Source organism: Malurus melanocephalus, unplaced genomic scaffold, assembly GCF_030028575.1.
Source record: "Malurus melanocephalus ecotype Western Australia unplaced genomic scaffold, MMel_1.1 scaffold_174, whole genome shotgun sequence".
NCBI lineage: Eukaryota > Metazoa > Chordata > Aves > Passeriformes > Maluridae > Malurus > Malurus melanocephalus.
The window spans coordinates 332,905-351,838 of record NW_026623406.1 but is presented as its reverse complement, the minus strand read 5'-3'; the positions used below and the strand labels follow the sequence as shown (position 1 = coordinate 351,838).

Below are 18,934 nucleotides of genomic sequence, written 5' to 3'. Positions count from 1 at the left end.
ACTGGAATGCCTCTCTGCAGCTTTCTCAAAGGTACAATCCTGCCTGGCCCATCTTCACCCAGYCATGGGTGGCACTGACACTTTGCAGAGACTCCCATGTGGGTTTGCAGAGCCCTTGGAAGCAGCACAGCTGCTGATGGCACCTACCATGGCTGGGATCATGTTTGCTCTTGCTGGGCCATGTGGGCTCCAGCTTGGCGTGCTGGGCTGAGGGGGATCTGGGGCTCCCTCTGGATGTCCAGCTGACCTTGACATGCTTTGCTCCACACTGGCTCTCGTGTGCCTGCACAAAGCTGCCACTGTGTGCAGCTAAGACCACGATATGGACCCCCTCCCCAAGTTGCTTCCAAGTTTCACACCTCGATTCCCTTTCCTAGAACCTGGAGTATCTTGATAATACTATTTTCTTTCCCCTGGGTCCCCTGGGTTAGACCTCATGTCTCAGGTTTACTCTTGCATGTCTGGGCCAGGAACCTGGAGCTGCCTCCCTGTAGCAGGTAGAAAATGGTTAAACCCACCAATTCAGCACTTTCCAGTGTTTCAACCATTAATTTCTGACTGTGTCCAGTCTCCTGCCACTGCAGGCCCCRAGGGACGCTTTTCCTGMCYGTCYTCTGTGATCTCCAGATGTTGTYATCCYRTGGTGCCTGGAGCACCCCTGCCARGGTTAGAGTCAAGAAMCTTCCATGCTGCACCCAGAGCTGARGCACCCCTCCTGACAGCCTTCCACRTGCCCATCCCATGCTGCCAGCCCTCAGCTGCCCTCTCTGTGGCTGTGTTGTCTGCTTGRTGATGTTTTCCCCATCTGCTTGTTTCTGGAAGCCTTTCCAGGTGAGTCTCACAGCACCAGGAGATTCCCAGATGGGATGACTAGAATAAAGTCACACCCATGCTGCACTGGTGCWTGAAGCATAGCCCAGATCTCCTGTRTCTCTCCCAGAAAACTCWCTTCCCTGCAGTGTTGAGTACTCTTCTACTTCACTGCAGCGGGGCAGGATGTAAAGCACTCCAGGGCATCCCCAAATGTGACACACCACTTGCTTTGCCCTGAAAAACTGTCTGGAAAAATTGAGGTGAGTTGTTGCTCACAAAGAAAAGGAGCCCCAGGCTAATTATGGAGCCAACTGTGTATGCACAAGCTGGAGAAAATGTTTCTGGCTGTTTTTTGCCTTTCCAGGAGCAGGGTGGGTGGTGTGGGGGAGTCACTTTCTGCCCTGTGCTAAGAATCCATGTCAGAAAGCCCCAAAAGCCCACCCCTCCACCACTTCCACTGCCTCCCTCTGTTTCCCAGTCACCAAGACCCATCACATGGATGCTTCTGCACACACTGGGACTGTCACCAAAGGGGTCACTGCTCCCRTTGCACTCCCTCTGCCCTGTAACATGATTTATGGGACATTTCCCCACCTCTCTCATCCAGTGGATGCTGGGAYCATGCAGGGCGTTCCTCCTCATCTTCCTGCCTTCATGAGCCAAGGGAGAACTACGTGGAAGTGTGTGTGCCTGAGCACACGTGTGTGCATTGATGGGGGAGGGGATTTCATGGGCTTTTAAAAAGAGAGGTTGACGATTTGTGAGTAAAATGAAAGAAATTTGCAAAAACGTTTTGGTGCATCTTTTCTGAGCTGTACTGCAGGACCCTGGGAGAAGAGGAGCAGCTAGTGGGAAGGGGACTCCAGGGGATAATCCCAACCCAGTCCCTCCCCTGTGGCTTGAGGTGAGGTTGTGTGGCCAAATCATCACTTTTTGGAGTGCAGGCATYCTGGGCACAGGGATAAGTCATATGTGTACGTGTGCATCCCTGGCAACCCACTGCGCTTCCCAGAGGTGACACAGAAGGTGAGACCACGCAAAGACTACACCTAAATTCTGCKTCCTCTGCAACCCTCCCTTTCCTCATCGTGCTCCCAGACAGGGGACAGGACACGGAGCCAGCTGGGTCCTGCAGCGGAACTTACCGCTGTGCTTGCCCTCCCTTTCCTTTTGTTTTTTCCTCTCCTCCTGCCACTGCCAGAGGAAGAGCAGGAGAGTCCACCATTCACAAGCTGCTCTTTGCACAAACCTGCTCAAGCAATTCCTCTCCTGACGTCTTTGAGAAACTCTCCAGAAACTTTGAGTGAGTCYGTGGGTGCTGGCTTTAAATCATCACCTCCGGTGGATTACAACAGCTGCATGAGAAGATAAAGGCTTTTCTCTCCTCTTCCCTTTCTCATACCTTCCTTTTCACTTTTCCTGCTGAAGTCAGAGCAGATTCCAGCCAGSAGGCATGGTGCTGGTGGGAGCCCTGAGCAGCCTCCTGCTTCTCTGCCTGGTTGAGGAGGGCATCAGCAAAGTGAGAAGATACTACATTGCTGCAGTGGAAACCACCTGGGACTACACCCACAGCGAGCTGCTGTCCGTGCTGCAAGCGCCTGCAGGGTAAAGCTCTTCCCATTGCAATTCTAGAACCCTGCCCTGGGTGTTCTCCCAGCCTGGCATGTGGCACTGCAAGCTTGGCTCCAGGCAGGCAGGTACMTGGGGGCAGCCTGCCCAGGTGGGTGCACTGAGCTGCTGGTASAGCTGGGAAGGGATGGGGTGATGGGGAATCACTCAGTGACCCCCTGATGAGGGTCAGATGGAACTGAGAGRGAGGTGCATACCTGCTCTGCACCMCTGTTCTGCACTGCTTTATCTTAAYGCTGTTTGTCTGTGACSCTTYAAAATCTGTGCTTGRAGCCATGAGCWRTTTTTCCAGGCTGAGCTTTCTTTTTTGTTCTGCATCCTGGAGGTTTTGGGGATGTGTGAGGGGAGAYGAGCACCTGTGACTCCCTGGGCACTGCAGAGGAAGGTTGGCTGTGCTCCCCTGGCATAACTCTGAGCATCACAGGCTTTCCACTGTGTCTGCTCCTGGTAAAATCCAGCTTTAGTTATTTATGTCTTTGTGCACATTAAATTGCTGGGGCTGAAAATTTTCCTTAAGGAAATGAAAATTATTTGTCTTGTTTGGCCAAAGAATGGTGTTTGTGCCCAGTGGCAAGGAGGAGGAAGGCAGGGTTGTTTTGTCCTTGTACTTTGGAGTAGGAAGGAAAGGTGGGAGTTGCATTGCTTGGGCATCAGGATGGTGTTGTGTGAAGACACAGCAGCCTTGGACATGCATGGTTGTGAATGTTCTGAGCTCAGCATGGAGAGTGGAGCTGGGTGGCTACRTCTGATCAAGCTGTGCCCATTCTCTCTGCCCTGTTTCCACATCCCCTTCCCCCGACTCTCTGCTGAGGTGATACCAGCCCATGGCCCCATCGCAGACCCACAGTGGCTTGAGTATTGAGGAGCTGTGGTCAGGCACTGGAAGCCAGGATCTGGTGATGACCAGGTCAGCCTGAGTAGCTGCTGTAGTCACTGTGTCCCAGTTATGTTGATTTTCCCCACTTTGGTTACTTCAGTAGGAAAATTGCACCCACCATTTCTGTAATCCCCATGCTCTGCTTTCACTGATGTTGCCCTCAGGTCCATTAGGCTACAGCAGAGCTGATGATTTCACTCACACTGTTAATTCAGCCCTGTGGCTTTCCATTTCAGTGGCTTTGTGATGAACTGGAGCACTTTTGACCCTGCAGTGACTCAGGGACCTGACCCTGCCTGGGGATGAGCAGGGCATTGGCAGGCAGTGTGAGGTCAYTTGTCCTTCTCTAAAACAGGGGAGGTAATGTTGGCTTTCTCAGAGGGACTTGTGCTCCAGCCTGGAGAGACAGAGAACTCCTGGAGAGGCAGAGAACTCCTGGAGAAGATGTGATGGAAACCAGGGCTTGCTTGGCATGGCTGCTCCCAGATTAATGATGGTGCCTTTTCCCTGGCCCTGCAACATCAGCCCAGTTCCCTGTCACAGAGGAGGGCACAGGAAAACAACCCAGCTGGGGATAAGGGGCATATAGGAGCAAGCCAGGAAAGCAGAGCAGGCAGATCTGCTGCTGGACCTGGGTGATTTCTGAGCCATGTGGTGTCTCCTGCTCCACACACTCTCCCTTGGGGTATCAGAATCTCATGGCAGATCCCAAAGGTGCCTCTCCAGGCATGACCTCCAAACCCCTTTATGTGTCCAGTGGTTTCTCTGGCACGTTTGTAGAAAGCTCTGTCAAATCAATGGGCTACGACGCCCCAGACCAGAGTTCTCACACCTTCCCCATTATTTCAGTTTCTCTTCCTCCCAAGCACAACCCCTCAGCAGGGTTGGAGCAAGGACCAGCACATCCTGCAATGGCCCCAGGGATCTCAGCTCTGACTTGGAGCTGGTGGACACGTAGCAGCAGCCCTTGTCTGAGTGCTTCAGCAGYGCAGGATGTGTCCCAGCTCCAAGAGATGAACAGATAGTGTGGCTAACAATGCAGATCCAAGGTGCCAGAAACTTATCACCCTGCCTCAGCTTCRGCTGCCTTGGGGAAGGAAGTTGACGGGGACCCCAAGTACAGAGGACTGGCCAGAGGCATTTTCATGTGACACCCCTGAGCTGAACTCCGCCTTCTCGTCRTCTCCTGTGGGCTCTGCTCTGCCAGCCCTGGGACCCGGCACTGGGTTCCCTCMCAGCTTTCTCCTGCAGGCCAGCAAAATCCCCCTGGCTCCAGAGGACGTCTGCCTTGTTTAGTGCAGAATTAGCAGGACCAGACCCTCATATATCAGGGATGCATTCTCCAATCCRGGCTTTCTGCAAGCTAGAGATTAAGGCACAGCTTCCCAGCAGTGGACAGCCGAGTGCCAGCAACCCTGCAGCTGTCCCAGTGTGGGGACAGCCTGGAGAGCAAGGCTGGGGCTGAATCCCACTGCCATGGAGCCAGGAAGGATGATGGTTCATAGGCAAAGTCAKCTGAATGCAGTGGTACTGCTCACTGGGGCCGTGTGTCCTGCCTGGCWGTGGGGTTATGGCTGTGCTGGGAAAGGCAGGAGCTGCTGCTTGGGGGGTTTTCATGGGCTCCCACCCCGCTCTGCCCCTGAGGAGAGTGCACCCCACTTTCTCCACAGCACCCTCCAGCTGCAGGTGGCTTCCAGCCAGTGTTGTGGGGGTGAGTGTGCATTGCCTTTCCTAAATTTGAGTCACTCTGTCTCCTTCCTCTTCCGCTTGAGGAAGAGTGGCAAAGGGAAACGCATCTCTAATGAAGGCTTAGTCAGAGCAGGAGAGCAACTTTCCCTGCTTCTTAAGTGGGAAGAAAATACCACCTGGCTTCTGCTTCAAACAAAATAAGGCTGGAAAGGGACTGTCTGGTTACTGGAAATGGGTCCTGGGGCTGATCAGTMAGCCTCTAAAATCCTTGAAGGAATTCATGCTTTTGTTATCCTGATAAATGTGCTGGTTTCCTTCTGGAAAATGAATTTGTTAAGCTTCTTACAGACAGAGAGTGGCCAGCAGAGATAAGTGGGGTGTGAAATACATTCAAGGCTCTTTTATCTTTCTGCTGTGAAGTGTAAATCCCATTTTGGGCAGAAAAGAAACAAATGTGGGGACATTGCTCAGACACAAAGCAAACTGGCACGACCTGCCAGCAGCCCGACAGTCTCCTTCCTGTGGGGGGAGCTGGGGAGGATTACACAAGATGTGGTGTGTTTGCCACACCTGAAGGTGCTGGGGTTGGGGTTGGGGTGGTTGCAGGGCAGAGGCCACCATGGCACTGCCAGGGCTCTGTTCTCTGCTGCCAGGGAAGCATGAAGCTGGACAAGGCAGCAGACTGGCAGCAAAGCCTGGGGCTGTGCCCTGTCCCAGCTGCAGCTGGGCATGGCCTTGTGTCTTTGTCCATCATGACTAACACCACAACAAAACCACGGCCCTGTTGTCATCTGTGTGCTGAGCAAAACATTTCCAGTCATACCTGRCACTTGTCAGGAAATCCAAWGGACGCAGCAGGGTGAGCARTCCCTGGGGCTCCAGCAAGCAAACKGGGGAAGGGAGGAAGAGGATGGCTGTTCCATACATGGATGGGTCTGTGTGTTCAGCCTTGGCTTTTCCTTCCTCCTGCAGCATTTTGGGGCCCAGGGGCCCACGTCCCCGCGCAGCTGCCRTCCCTCCCCGGTACAAGAAAGCTGTTTTTGTGGAGTACCCTGATGGCTCATTCATACAGCCCAAGCTCAAGCCAGCATGGATGGGTAAGAAGCACCCGCAGGGTGGGGAGGTCCAGAAATCCTTGGCAGCCACCAAACTCATCCTGGGCTGGGTGCTGGCTGCTCCTCAGCCAGGATCTAGAAAGCACCAGGGTGGATCCCAGTATGGCAGAGCTGCTGGGGATGCAGGGAGCCTTGCTGGAGCCGATGCAGTCAATCCTGCTGTGCTGCATGAAGGACAGCCACTTGGGCTTGTGGAAAGTCAGGATCCTTTGGGGCTCATGGCAGGGTTTGAGCTGCCTGACCTTGTTGTCTCCCCACTGYAGGTCTTCTGGGCCCCACCATCCGAGCAGAAGTCTATGACACAGTGGTCATCACGTTTAAAAACCTGGCCTCCCGCCCGTACAACCTCCACGCTGTCGGGGTGTCCTACTGGAAGGCGTCAGAGGGTGAGTTGGGCGAGATCAAGAGCTGTGAGTCCTTGTGCAGCACCTCCTGCTCTGCCACCCGACTGCCAGGTGTGCATCCCTCCCTCACCCTGCTGTTCATGCCCCTCTACAAGGACAGATGGTCACACAAATAGTGTAGACTGGGAAAACAGGACAATGCCCAGCCCAGAAATGAGCTGMACAAACAGCCCAGAGCAAACCTGTATCAGTTTAGAGATAATACATAGGTTAAACCTAAGGATAAATAGGTTAGACCGAAGGATGGATACTTAGGGTGAAGAAGACGGTGCTGTCCAGCCTCAGGGCAGGTGGTGGGTGCACAGCCAGCGAGTGTGGCACAGCTCTGCTGCTGCCCTGAGACCTGTCACTGCCCGTGGGGGTCACTCCCCTGGGAGGGAGAGGGATTGTGCTCTGGGTTGGAGGAAGGGGCGTTTCTGCAGCCAYGGTGTGCTGGGGATGAGCCTTCTGTGACATTGGGGCACTTCTTTGGATTTAGGAGCAGGGTATGAGGATGAGACCAGCCAGCCAGAGAAGGAGGGGGACAGGGTGGATCCCGGGAAGACACACACATACGTCTGGGAAATTCAGGAAAACCAGGGCCCCACGGATGATGACTCAGCGTGCCTGACCCACTCCTACTCCTCCAACACCAACAGCGTGAAGGACATCAACTCTGGTTTGATTGGAGCCCTGCTCGTGTGCCGACCTGGTAAGGACAGGCCCCATGCAACCATTGAAAAACAGAATAATCACAGATGCCTTCCCGAGGCTGAGCATAGCAGTGGTGTCAGTGAGCTGTACTCAACAGAAGTGCTCCTGGGGTTCAGTCCTGAAATCCTGACAGCACAAGGTACAAGGAGAGGTGACTGGAGTAAGATTGGTCATCCCTGGCTGAGACATATCCTGGAGGTAGCTGTCCAGACCCCTCTGTAGTCACTGGAAATGACTGGGCACTGTCTGCAGGCTCCAGTGACTCACCAGTTTCTCCACTGAGCAAAGGTCTAAAAGAACACAGTACAAATTGACCTTTTGATGCTTTCTGGGGGCAGCTGCCTCTCAACTATGGATTTTTGGGGACTGCAAGGCTGGAAGCAGCGCTGCTGCTATTGTGAGACGTGACAAAAGCAAACCACAGCCTGGACTTGGTTTACCAGCTCTTGAAGAGCACAAAGAGAATTCTCTGGGGAGATGGGTATGATGCTTGCTGACCTTTAAAGACTTGCTGACCTTTAAAGACATCTAACCCATTGCATCTTGCAGGGACCCTGGCGAGTGATGAYGATGAGGGTCAGCAGAATGAGTTTGTGCTGCTCTTTGCAGTGTTTGATGAAGGTAATTACTGACTGACACTGTCAGACCCTGCGTTCAGCCTGGTCCAGGGCGTTTGCTTTGGCCATGGGTGAGCACAGCTGCTCAGAACCCACACCACATCCCGAGGGTTTGAACCTGGTACAGGCCCTCAGCCAACATGCTCCTGGTGCAGTACAGACCCTCCTTCTCTTTCCCAGGTGCTTGCAGCCCCCACAGCTCTGCCATCCCTTGCCCTGACCTTGCTCCCCACCACAGGCTAAAACTGCAGGGGAATCACCCTGTCATGTGTGGTGGTGACCACCATACCCATGCAGAGCCATGGCCAGCTGTGCTGTGGATTTCCACTGGCACCACATATCTGACCTCCCTGGGAAGGTTACTCTTGCTTTGAAATGTTCTCAAGTGAAAGCTGACTGCACCCTCCTCTGTCCACAGGGAAAAGCTGGTACTCRGAGCCAGATTCCCCAGCAGCTGCTCAGCCCCAGGCTCACAGCAGGACAGAGCTGCACACCATCAATGGCTACATCAATGGCTCACTGCCTGGTGAGTCCTGGTGGGACAGGGATGGGAATGGGGGCATGGGAACTGCTAGAAACCAGGCCTGTAAACTCAAAGTAGCTTGGGAAAGGAGGTGAGACAGGAGATCAAGAGGTGATGGATCTGTTAGGATCTGCTCACCCCAGAGGGACTGTTACATCTCAGCTCCCTGATCTGCCTTTCCCATTTAMAGCAGGGCTTTCCCATTTACAGCTGTCTGTGCTGCCAAGTGCAGCTGGCATCCTCAGAGCTCTCCAGGAGCAGAGTTTTATGTCTTGTAGCTCTGTGAACAGGGCTGGAGGCAGCATTTAGCTCTCACTGAAACACCTCCATAGGATTTGGGGAATAGAACCTCGGAATCATTTAGGTTGGAAAAGACCCTTAAGATCATCAAGTCCAACCATAAACTTATGCAGCTTGAGGCTATTTCCTCTTGTTTCTATAGTGCTGTTGCTATTTCCTCCCTTGCTGCTTGGGAGAAGAGACTGACCCCCCCAGTTCATTATAACCTTATTTCAGGTAGTTCTAGAGTAATAAAATCTTCCCACAGACTCCTGTTCTTCAGAAGACCAAAAGAAAAGGCTGGGTTTGGCCTCAGTGAACACAAAAGTTGCCCTTTTCTGGTGTTCTCCCAGGAAAAGATCCAGAGCTGCCYGAGAGAGAGGTATCTCCAAGACAAACTGGGGAACACTCTCAGGAGAGTCATTACCACCAGCAGCTATGGTRAACCACATCCTAAAACCTCACACTTGGGTCTGGCCGTTCCCCCTGTAAAAGGCATAAGCAGAACTCCCCCAAATTCCCTGTCCTGATGGGTTCACAGAGCTTAAGAGTGGAGGAAAAACCTTGTGATCAACCACTGTGTCTGCACAGTGGGTTTTCCCTGGAGAAGTTATCCACCTCCACTCAGCATCCCCCCTGGTACAGTTCCTGGCCTGAGAGGTGTGTGATGGAGAGCTGAAAAGGAGAGCTGAGGGCCTCAGGATGGAACCTCCACCCAGTTTCCTCCCAGCCCCTGGGATCTGTTCCAGTCACCTCTGCACTCAGTGCTAAAAACAAGTGCTTCACTCTGTATTTTGCTTTGTTTGGGTCCAGCTTCCAGGAACTTGTTATTCACTTCCCTGCTAGATTACAGAGCCCTTCAGCACGCATCAGTTTCTCCCCAGGAAAATATTTTTACAACACAGTCAAGGTCTTTCCCATTTCCTAAGCACACTGAGCTCTWTGAGTATCTCTGAGGAAGGAATTTTTTCCAGCACTGAAATAATCCTGGTGACCTCTGTCTGCCCTTTGTGGTATTTCAGCTACTGCTGAGGACGTGCTGAGGATTGTTTCAGTATCAGGCTTGCCARTGTTGTGATCAGACAAATGATTCTCTTTTCCAGTAGCCAATTCCCCTATTTATAGAGTCAGGGAGAGCACCTCTCTCTTTGTTATTGCATCCCACTGTGAGCTCTTACCAGCACCCCTCCCTAAATCCCCCACTCTGTAAATCTGGTTTTATCTCAGGGGGTGATGTGACCTGYGCCTCTGTTTTGCTCAGACAGTTCATGTTTGTGTGTTATTTCTCCAACTTGAAACCAGCACCTTGTAGGGCAYGGGACTCTACATGTCAGACTGTGAGCCCATGGCACCAAGAGTGGGGACAAGGGCTGGACACGGTGCTCACTCCTGGGTGCTTTCCTGGCAGGWCTCACTCTGTGCCTCAGGAAGGAGGTCCACTGGCATGTGATCGGGTTGGGCTCTGGGCCAGAAGTCCACTCCATCTTCTTTGAAGGCCACACATTCCTGGTGAGAAGCCACCGTCTCAGCAGCCTAGAAATCTCCCCTGCCACRTATCTCACAGCCCAGACCATGCCAGGAACAGCTGGCTGGTTTCGGATGTTCTGCCAGATRCTGTCCCATCAGCAAGGTAACCTTWCTCTGCAAGAGCTTGGGGGAAAAGCAGGTCAGGGGATGGCCTGGGCTCAGGGTTCTGTGTGGTGCTGCAGCTCCAAGGCCCCTCCTGCTCCACTGTTASACCCAGCTGCAGTCTGGCCCACCCCAGATGGCATGGGTTGGCCCCTGTGATGGCCATTTGATGGGAACAGCAGTGGAGAAGATTTCTCCCAGGCAGAGTCTGACACATCAATGTGACCCTTTCTGCCTGCCTTGTCTGAACGCAGCTGGCATGGAGGCCTTTGTGAAGGTGGAGGAGTGTCCTGAGCAACGCCTGCTGAAGATGGCCAAGCTGTCAGAACCACAGAATGTGGATTACCTTGGGGATTACCCWGAGGAAGAGGAGGAAGCTTACCATGTGGTCCAAGTGCGCTCTTTTGCCAAAGACAGGCCTRTGACCTGGACTTACTACATTGCAGCTGAGGAAATGGACTGGGACTATGCTCCTGAGAAGCCAGAGTCTCTGGACAGGTGAGAGTGGGCATGTGTGCTCATGAGTCTGCTCCTCRAGGCAGTCTGACCAGCTCTTCCCTTCTCCCCAGAGATCAATTTTCATTCTGCACAGTCTGGGCCGTTTTGTTCTTCCTTTTTAACACTAACAGCATGGGTGCAGGACAAGGATGGTCTTGGGGAGGCCATGGGAGGGCAGGACCTGGCTTTGCTGCATTTTCCCAAATGCCCTGCAGAGACATTTGTCTCCAGGGCCTTTGTCTCTCTGTCACTGAGGCCTCTGAAGTCAGTCCCTTCTGAGCAGACAACARCTCCTGGTGACATTCTCAGCCATCAGGTCCTTGGACAATGGAAGGTCTTGCTGTGTTTCTGATAGTGCTCTTTCTCTCCTTTGCTGCAGGAACATGACAAGCCTGTACCTGGAGCGTGGCCCGCAGAGGATTGGTTCCAAGTATAAGAAAGTGGTGTTTGTGGAGTAYGAGGACGCCAGGTTCAAGAAGCGCAAGGTGTCCAATCAACAGGACAAGGGAATTCTGGGGCCTGTCATCAAGGGGGAGGTTGGAGATCAGTTCAAGGTAAGAGAAATGCAGCTTTCCACTGCAAGGGGAAGCTTCAAAGCTTGATGCTGTTTCTACTGATAGCTCTTGGCTGAGGTCTCAGATAAGTCRTTGAGATGCTCTCTCATGTTTGGCAATGTTCAAAGCTCCCTGGAAAGGCAGGTGTTACTTAAAGCTCAGTGAGATGCACAGGACATGGCCCAGTCCCTTTGATTTRACTTCATTACAGGTGTCTTAGGAACTGTGTAAATTAATGAATGACACATGGCATGCAGCACATCCATCTGAGGCAGGAGGGTCCTCTCATCCTCTGCTCTTCTCCACCCGCTTGCTGTTATCTCACAGTACTGGGGACTGTCACTTGTGTCTCCCGAAGCGCCTCTCCTCACCACTTGACTTGTTTGCAGCTSTGAGGAATGGGACGGTTTCCAGCAGCTTCACATTTCTGCTCCCTCCCTGGGGTTGCCTGTGCAGTTGTGGGCACGTGGCAAAGCTATTTAGAGAAACAAAGGCAGGGCTTCACACAGTGAAGTGGGGAGCACTTGGAGGCTCTTGACTGCTGCATGTATTTAATGTCCTGGTCCTCTGAGGCCTGGATTGATGGCCCTCTTCTGACTCATATGTAAAGTAAGACTAAAGATAGCAATTTGCTCTTTAATAAATCTGATATGTTCATGCCCTGTGTAAAACAGACAGCTCCCAGAAAAAATGGACAGTATAGGGTCATCAAAGAGAAATTGTAGTTTCTTGTATTTTGACTTTGTGGTCCCAGACATGTATGGGTCCCTCCTGTTGATGGCTGGCAGGTAGCAGGGCACTGCTGTCCAGGGTTTCCCTCTCTGCAGGGAGACTGAGAGCAGCTTCAAGAGCTCACAGTGATCAAAAAACACCAAATGTTCCTGCTGGCTGTCCTCATTTCAGATCGTGTTCAGGAATCTGGCCAGCCGACCCTACAACATCTACCCTCACGGCCTCACTAGCGTCCGGCCCTACTACACCACGAGACCCTCACAGGGTAAGGCAGGCCATGGGAACTTTATTTTTCTGGRCCAGGAGAGTTTCCTGCAGCTGTGRTMAGGCTGGYTGTCCATTCATCCAAGCACCTAARCTCTACAATTYCAGGGATTATGATGAWTCTAGGTTCRTGTTCCCACTGGTGCCCTGTAACCCTGTCTTTAAGGAAGGCTTCAATGATGGGTGGGAGAAGGGGYGCTCTCAACCAGGGAGCTGGGACCATGTTAATTGGTCCATCCTGGAGGTCTCCACTTCCTGTTGAGGCAGGAACCATCCTGGTGATCCTGCCTGTGTTTGCAGTTTGTTTACAGCCCTCATTTCCTGCCTGCATTCATGTGGGGGTTCACCATGATTTAGATTCTCCCTCTTGCAGATTTGTGCTTTTTTTTCCTGGGGTTATTTTGTTTCCAGGTTGCTTTCACAGAACTGTTTTTACCCCTTTCTAAAATGCTCCCAGGACCATCCCACAGCCCACCAGGATCCTGGGATTGGTGTGGGTGGTTCCCTCTGCAACTTTGTGCTCAGAAACTTTCTGAACTGTTTTGATAAGTGGGATCACCCCTTTTAGGAGCAGCCCAGAYATAACTGGTCTGCTCTTGGGTTGTGTGTTGCCAGGGAAAGATGTGAAGGATATTCCCATCCCCCCTGGGCAGTCCTTCACCTACAGCTGGACTCTCACGGCTGAGGATGGCCCAACGCAGGCAGATCCTCGCTGCCTCACACGTTTCTACTACAGCTCCATCGACCCAGTCCGAGACACAGCCTCAGGCCTGATTGGGCCCCTCCTCATCTGCTTCAAAAAGTCCATGGATCAGAGGGGAAATCAGGTGGGTCTTTCCCTTGTTGCCTCAACTTCTAGGCTGAAAAGCTGGAATAACTAGTGGGTGAAATATTTAGGTAAAACCAAATTTGTCTGTCCTGTTTTTGTCAACCCTACCATCAGTCCTAAGACCTCTGTCTGCCCCATCCTCCCTTGCATGCTCTCTTTTCCCCAAACCTGCATCCTAACTCCTGTGAAAYAGCAGTAAACTTGCCCATGCACCCAGACTGAGACCCTACACTGAGCACCAGGGGTGCTCTGATCAGACCAGGAATAATTTCTTCCCTCTCTTTTCCAGATCATGTCAGACAACATGAAGCTGGTTCTCTTTTCAGTCTTTGATGAGAACCACAGCTGGTACCTGAAGGAGAACATCAGGAGGTTCTGCTCTGATGCAGCCCATGTGGATCCCCAGGACCCCCAGTTTTATGCCTCCAATGTGATGCACAGTGAGTACCCAGCCAGGGGCTGCCTGCAAAGCCCCAGCAGACACAGGCTCATCCCTGCCCCAGGGAATGACCAGGGTGTATCCAGCAGCTCAGCAGCCATGGGGGGAATTGGGTCTTGAAATGTTTTACTCTGACTCTCTTCCAGCTATTAATGGCTTCGTGTTTGACAACCTCCAACCAAAACTCTGCCTGAACGACGTTGTGTACTGGTATGTCCTGAGTGTTGGGGCCCAAACAGATTTCCTCTCCATCTTCTTCTCTGGCAACACCTTCAAGCACAACATGATCTTTGAGGACGTGCTYACTCTGTTCCCGTTTTCTGGAGAAACAGTCATCATGAGTTTGGAAAAGCCAGGTTAGTAACATGGTCTATTCTGTAAATCATGGGCTTGTCATGCCAGCAGGGATCAGTGAGCACCTCCAGCCAGCTCTCTGCTGCCCAATTCCTTTTGGCAGCTCTGAGAACAAAGGGATGCACAGCCTGCTGGAACAGCCAAGTGAGAGGCAGTGATTAAATCTTTCAAAGCTTAAATCAAATAAATTGAATTACTGTATTTTACTTCATTAGCAGGGTGCGTTGAGGTCACACATGCTGCCAAACCAGTAAGCTGGCTGCAGTAACACGAGCCTGGTGGACATTTGCAATCTTGACTCCAAGCGCTGAGGTCAAGGGGAGTGGCAGTGCTGTCCCTGCTGGGGGTTCAGCTGCTGGTCGTGCCATTTATCTCCAGACTTTTGGAAGGACAGAAACCACAGCCATGGAGAARTCCTAGAAAAGATTTGCTTCAGAGTTCAGTTACATTTGCCCCACGCAGCACTTTTACTTTAGCTTTTTGAAAAAGCAGTGCTGTCAAACCATTTCCTCACTCGCAGAGGAGACACAGGATTTACCATGGGATAGCAGCACTGATATGATGGCCATGAGCACTGCACCCTGAGCCAAGCTGTCAGGGTTTCTAGACACCCCAGGAAGCTTTCTACAGCCCAGCCAAGCCTCACATCYGTCTGAGCTCGGATTCCTGCCTGGTGCTAGCAGCAGAGCAGCAGCTCAGCCGGCAGCAGGTGGCAGCTCTCTCCAGCAGCAGAGCCCAGATCTCACACAGCTCACCCTCTCTGCTGGGAGCAACAGCCTGGCTGGGGATGTGAGTGAGAGGCAGCCTTTCCTTTCTTTCTCCTTCAGTGGGAGAGATGTGGTGGCTGTCTTTGAGAGAGAGGTGTGTTTGACAGCACCAGGATGTCTTTGGGGGTGGGTTATGGTGATTGCTGCAGCTCCGTGGGTTCTCAGTGCATTAACTCTTCTTACCTGTGTGGGCTCTCAAGTGTGTGTAGCTGTCACTGAGCTGTGCCAGGAAACACCAGCCCTGCTGATGGTGTTTGGCAGGGGTGGCTCTGATGTTGCCAGCAACACTGTGGGTCTGGCTGTAAGACACTCTAGGGACTATGAAAGYATGGAATCACTACCATGAACCAGAGGCTGCCTAAATTATAGGTTGCACTAGCAAGGGAGCAGCATAGGAATGACATGTCTTCCAATTTCCCACTGAAGYGGGCTGATGGTGTCCTTTTGCCCTCTCTTGAGACAGGTGTCTGGACGCTGGGGTGCCTAAATCCCGATTTCAGAGACCGAGGGATGCGTGCCAAGTTCACAGTCTCGCAGTGCCAGTATGAGCAGTACTCTGATGGGGAAGATTATGTGTATGCTGATGGGGAGGAGGTTGCCTTTGAGTTCCAGCCCAGGGGCTTCTCTAAAAGAAAGAGGCCGTGTGTGAATGAGGAACTGAACAACATCACCTCTTCCAGAAATGAGACAGAGAAGACAAGATTGTGCCTGACAGAACACGGGGCCCTCCTGAACAACGGCGGGATTTCTGATCCCTCTTCCAATGGCACATCCACATTTTTAGGAACAATGCCAAATCCACATGATATTTCCATGCCTTCTCTGCCAGAGGCAGACTATGACCCAGTGTCCTATGARTCCTTCCTGGAAGATGAAGAATTGTCCAAAATCATGGGTCAGGATGGAGGGCTTACAGCAATCCCACCTGGAGAACACTTGGCGAGTGTCAGTGGAAGGGTCCATGGTACTGTGAGCTCAGAAGGTCAGCAATGGCTGCACCAGGCCACAGCASCTCCAGGAGATGCTCTGGCAGGAATGACAAAAATCCCAGAGKTGCAGGAGCCAGTAAAAGGAATGACAGTCCAGTCTGGTGGTAGAAGAGAGAACYTGGAAGAAGAGCTTCAAAAAACAATTACTCATACAACAAACTTGTGGGACTCCATTTCTTATCCTGCTGGCAATGCCCCTCTTCAGGAGAACAGGAGCTCAATTCACCCAAATGATCTGGAGCACAACCCTGCACTTCAGGATGTGTCTTCACAGGGTAATGAGGACAAGTTGCTAAAAGGGGCTGATAAAATATCCTTTAACCTGTATGACTCAGAGGGGACAATCAGTCCATCTGTAAGTATTGATCACAACTCTTCCTCCACATTGAACAACMCTTCTGCATCTCCAGATGAGACAGAAGATAATAGCACTTCTCATGCTATGGTTCACAGTCACGCCACAGAGAGCAATTATTCATCAAATGACCTAGATGCTAGGCTGGAAAAATGGCCTCACAAAGTGGTTTCACAAGGCTTTGACAAAACTTCTGAAGAGCAAAATGTTTCTTTGTCAGACAAACCTGGACAAGGAGAAATTRTCACTGATGAGAGTAACTCCTTGCCTGCCAAAGGTGGCAGAGAACAAACCAGTGGACTTGCCAAAGGCACAAACCTAGACACAGCCTTTGCAGACACCAATGACCTTGAGCCATCCAGCCATGTAATGACAGAGGAGAGGGATGAAGTCGTTTTGAAAGAAGTGTTTCAGGATGCTAAGGAGCTAGCAGAGCTGGACAGTATCACCTTTCCTGAATCAAATGTTGTGACCAATGACACCAGGCTGTTCCCAAATGGCTTCTTAAAGAGCCCTGAGCAGTTCTTGAGACACAGAGTTACAGCCAGAAGCACGAGTGGCCATGACAGGAGACCTGAACAAGCCAGGTCGCTGGAGAGCAGAGGGCCCCTCTCTGATGGTCAGGCAGCAGAGCAGGATGTGGCCAGCCCATCCCCTGAGACAGCAGTGAGTAAGGAAGCCCCAAAGATGTGTGGATCTCGTTCCCCTTTTTGCATCACTCGCTTCAAAAAGAGGTCCTCGGTATCAAGCGACACCTTGCCTGAGGTGATGGTGGCCCTTCAAAGCCTGGAAGAAAAATCCAGCATGGTTGAGAGGAGGCTGCAGCCAGGCAGGGATGCTGTGCAGGCTGATGAGATGTACCCTGAGGGGAGGCTGAGCACAGACAGGGCTGTACAGGGCAGCAGGGAGGGGGCTCAGCGCAGCAGACGCTCCCTCCCCACGCAGGGAGCAATGGGGACAGGACCAGCAGTGGCAGTGAGCAGCTCAGAAAGGCAGGTCCCTGCTGAGGCTGCAGACCTGGCCTCAAACTGGGACCCAGTGTCCCCAGGGGCTGTGGTGAACACCAGGGGCTTGCAGAACGCAGCTTTGGCTGAGCTGCAGCCAGGCAGAGCTGTGGTGTGGGATGCTCCTGGGAGAGAGCAAGCTCAGGGRAGAAGCCAGATGGAGGAGGAGACGAACTCTGTGGAGCAGCTGGGTCGGTTCAGTCCTCAGCCTCAGCAGCTCGAGGCCAATGCCACAGGGGACTACGTGCCTGGGAGAATGCCTGGGCAAAGCCCAGAAGAAATGCCTCTGAAATCAGCCAGCAGAGAGAACTGTTCACTGTCTCCAAGTAGTTCCCCTCACAATGGCACTGAAAAACCAGCCCAGCATGGGCAAGACACTCCTCAAGGATGTCAGGTGCTCAGCAGGGAAATTGACCTCAGAGAAATAGGGAGGAGAGAGGGCCAGGGCCTAGGAGAGCCCAAGGAGCATGGGGAAAACAACAGCACATCCGGGGAGAGGAGCCACATCCCAGGACACAGGGAGGAACCGGCTCTGAACAATGGGACACGTTCCAGCCCCTCAAAGACTGCCAAGCCAGACTATGATGAGTACAGTGACACAGAGCAGACCATGGAGGATTTYGACATCTATGGGGAAGAGGAGCACGACCCACGCTCCTTCCAGGGCGAGATACGGCAATACTTCATTGCAGCAGTGGAGGTGATGTGGGAATATGGGGACCAGAGACCCCAGCACTTCCTGAAAGCAATGTAAGTGTGATTGTCCTGCATGTATTCCTCCTTCATTGATTGGCATGGCATGATGCATGAGTTGGGATGTCCTGGCAGGCAGGATCACCYTTCTGTACTGGTACAACCCAGCCAGGCAGCTCAGGGGAAGGATGTTCTCAGTATCTCCCCTCCACCTGGAGGGGTTTGAATATCCAGAAACCTTGAGCTTCCTTCCCTATGTGTCAGGGATGCTCTGGCTCTGTGTCCCCCTGACCTGTAGCAGCCCTGCCATGGCTGCCCTCACTATGGGACAGTGTCACCTGCCTTACCTAACTGGCCTCCCCCCAGGGACCCCCGGAGCAGCAGGAGGAAGCATTCCTGGCAGTACCGCAAGGTGGTTTTCCGAGAGTACTTGGATGATTCTTTCACGCAGCCGGTGCAGCGGAGAGAGCTGGATGAACACCTGGGCATCCTTGGGCCCTACATCAGGGCAGAAGTTCAAGATGTCATCATGGTGAGCAGAAAGTTCCCATTTCCTATAAAATCATAAATCTCCCCGTTGCTTTGGAGCTCAGAAAGAGGGAGTGCTGAGGTGGGCCTGCAGGTTTTGCAGTGCCCATGGGCTACCTCAGGGCTTGGGAGCAGGARCTGCCCTGTTGGCATGTGGATGGCATCAGACTAGAAGGCAGAGCCACCATGCAGAGGGACCTCAGTGGCTGGAGGGGSAAAGGGCCAGCAGGAACCTCAGAGTGTCCAGATGCAAAGCCCTGGACCTGAGATAGACTCAACCCCTGCAACAGCATGGCCTGGTCAGCTCCTGGGCACTGGTCAGCACTCTCCCTTCCCACATTCCACCACTTTACCTTCCCTCTGGTGCAGGTGACRTTCAAGAACCTGGCATCACGGCCCTTCTCCTTCCACTCCACACTGACAGCCTATGAGGAGGAGCAGGGCACAGCACAGCAGGGTGGGGTGGTGCAGCCCGGCAGCCAGCAGAAATACTCCTGGAAAGTCCTGCCCCAGATGGCACCCACCACACAGGAGTTTGACTGCAAGGCCTGGGCRTACTTCTCCAACGTGGATCTGGTAGGTGGGAGCCTCCATGGGGCATGGAGAGGTGGGCAGCATGCCTGGGTCCTGGCTGTGAGGGCAAGGAATTTCCTACTGTGC

At 52.6% G+C, this 18,934-nt stretch overlaps 1 protein-coding gene across 1 annotated transcript in view; it reads left to right on the top strand.

Moving 5' to 3' along the window:
- Positions 1 to 681: 681 nt before the first annotated feature.
- Positions 682 to 18,934, top strand: part of F8 (coagulation factor VIII) — a 24,951-nt gene continuing 6,698 nt past the window's right edge. Inside the window, exons 1-18 of the mRNA XM_057372569.1 lie at positions 682 to 831; positions 941 to 1,839; positions 2,015 to 2,418; positions 5,981 to 6,105; positions 6,387 to 6,509; positions 7,006 to 7,218; positions 7,770 to 7,841; positions 8,256 to 8,363; positions 10,048 to 10,269; positions 10,523 to 10,766; positions 11,146 to 11,320; positions 12,224 to 12,317; positions 12,932 to 13,143; positions 13,435 to 13,585; positions 13,731 to 13,940; positions 15,169 to 17,803; positions 18,113 to 18,278; positions 18,644 to 18,850. Coding sequence (XP_057228552.1) covers positions 2,267 to 2,418; positions 5,981 to 6,105; positions 6,387 to 6,509; positions 7,006 to 7,218; positions 7,770 to 7,841; positions 8,256 to 8,363; positions 10,048 to 10,269; positions 10,523 to 10,766; positions 11,146 to 11,320; positions 12,224 to 12,317; positions 12,932 to 13,143; positions 13,435 to 13,585; positions 13,731 to 13,940; positions 15,169 to 17,803; positions 18,113 to 18,278; positions 18,644 to 18,850 — 5,109 coding nt within the window. The 5' untranslated portion in view covers positions 682 to 831; positions 941 to 1,839; positions 2,015 to 2,266. The remainder of the gene's footprint in view (positions 832 to 940; positions 1,840 to 2,014; positions 2,419 to 5,980; positions 6,106 to 6,386; positions 6,510 to 7,005; positions 7,219 to 7,769; positions 7,842 to 8,255; positions 8,364 to 10,047; positions 10,270 to 10,522; positions 10,767 to 11,145; positions 11,321 to 12,223; positions 12,318 to 12,931; positions 13,144 to 13,434; positions 13,586 to 13,730; positions 13,941 to 15,168; positions 17,804 to 18,112; positions 18,279 to 18,643; positions 18,851 to 18,934) is intronic.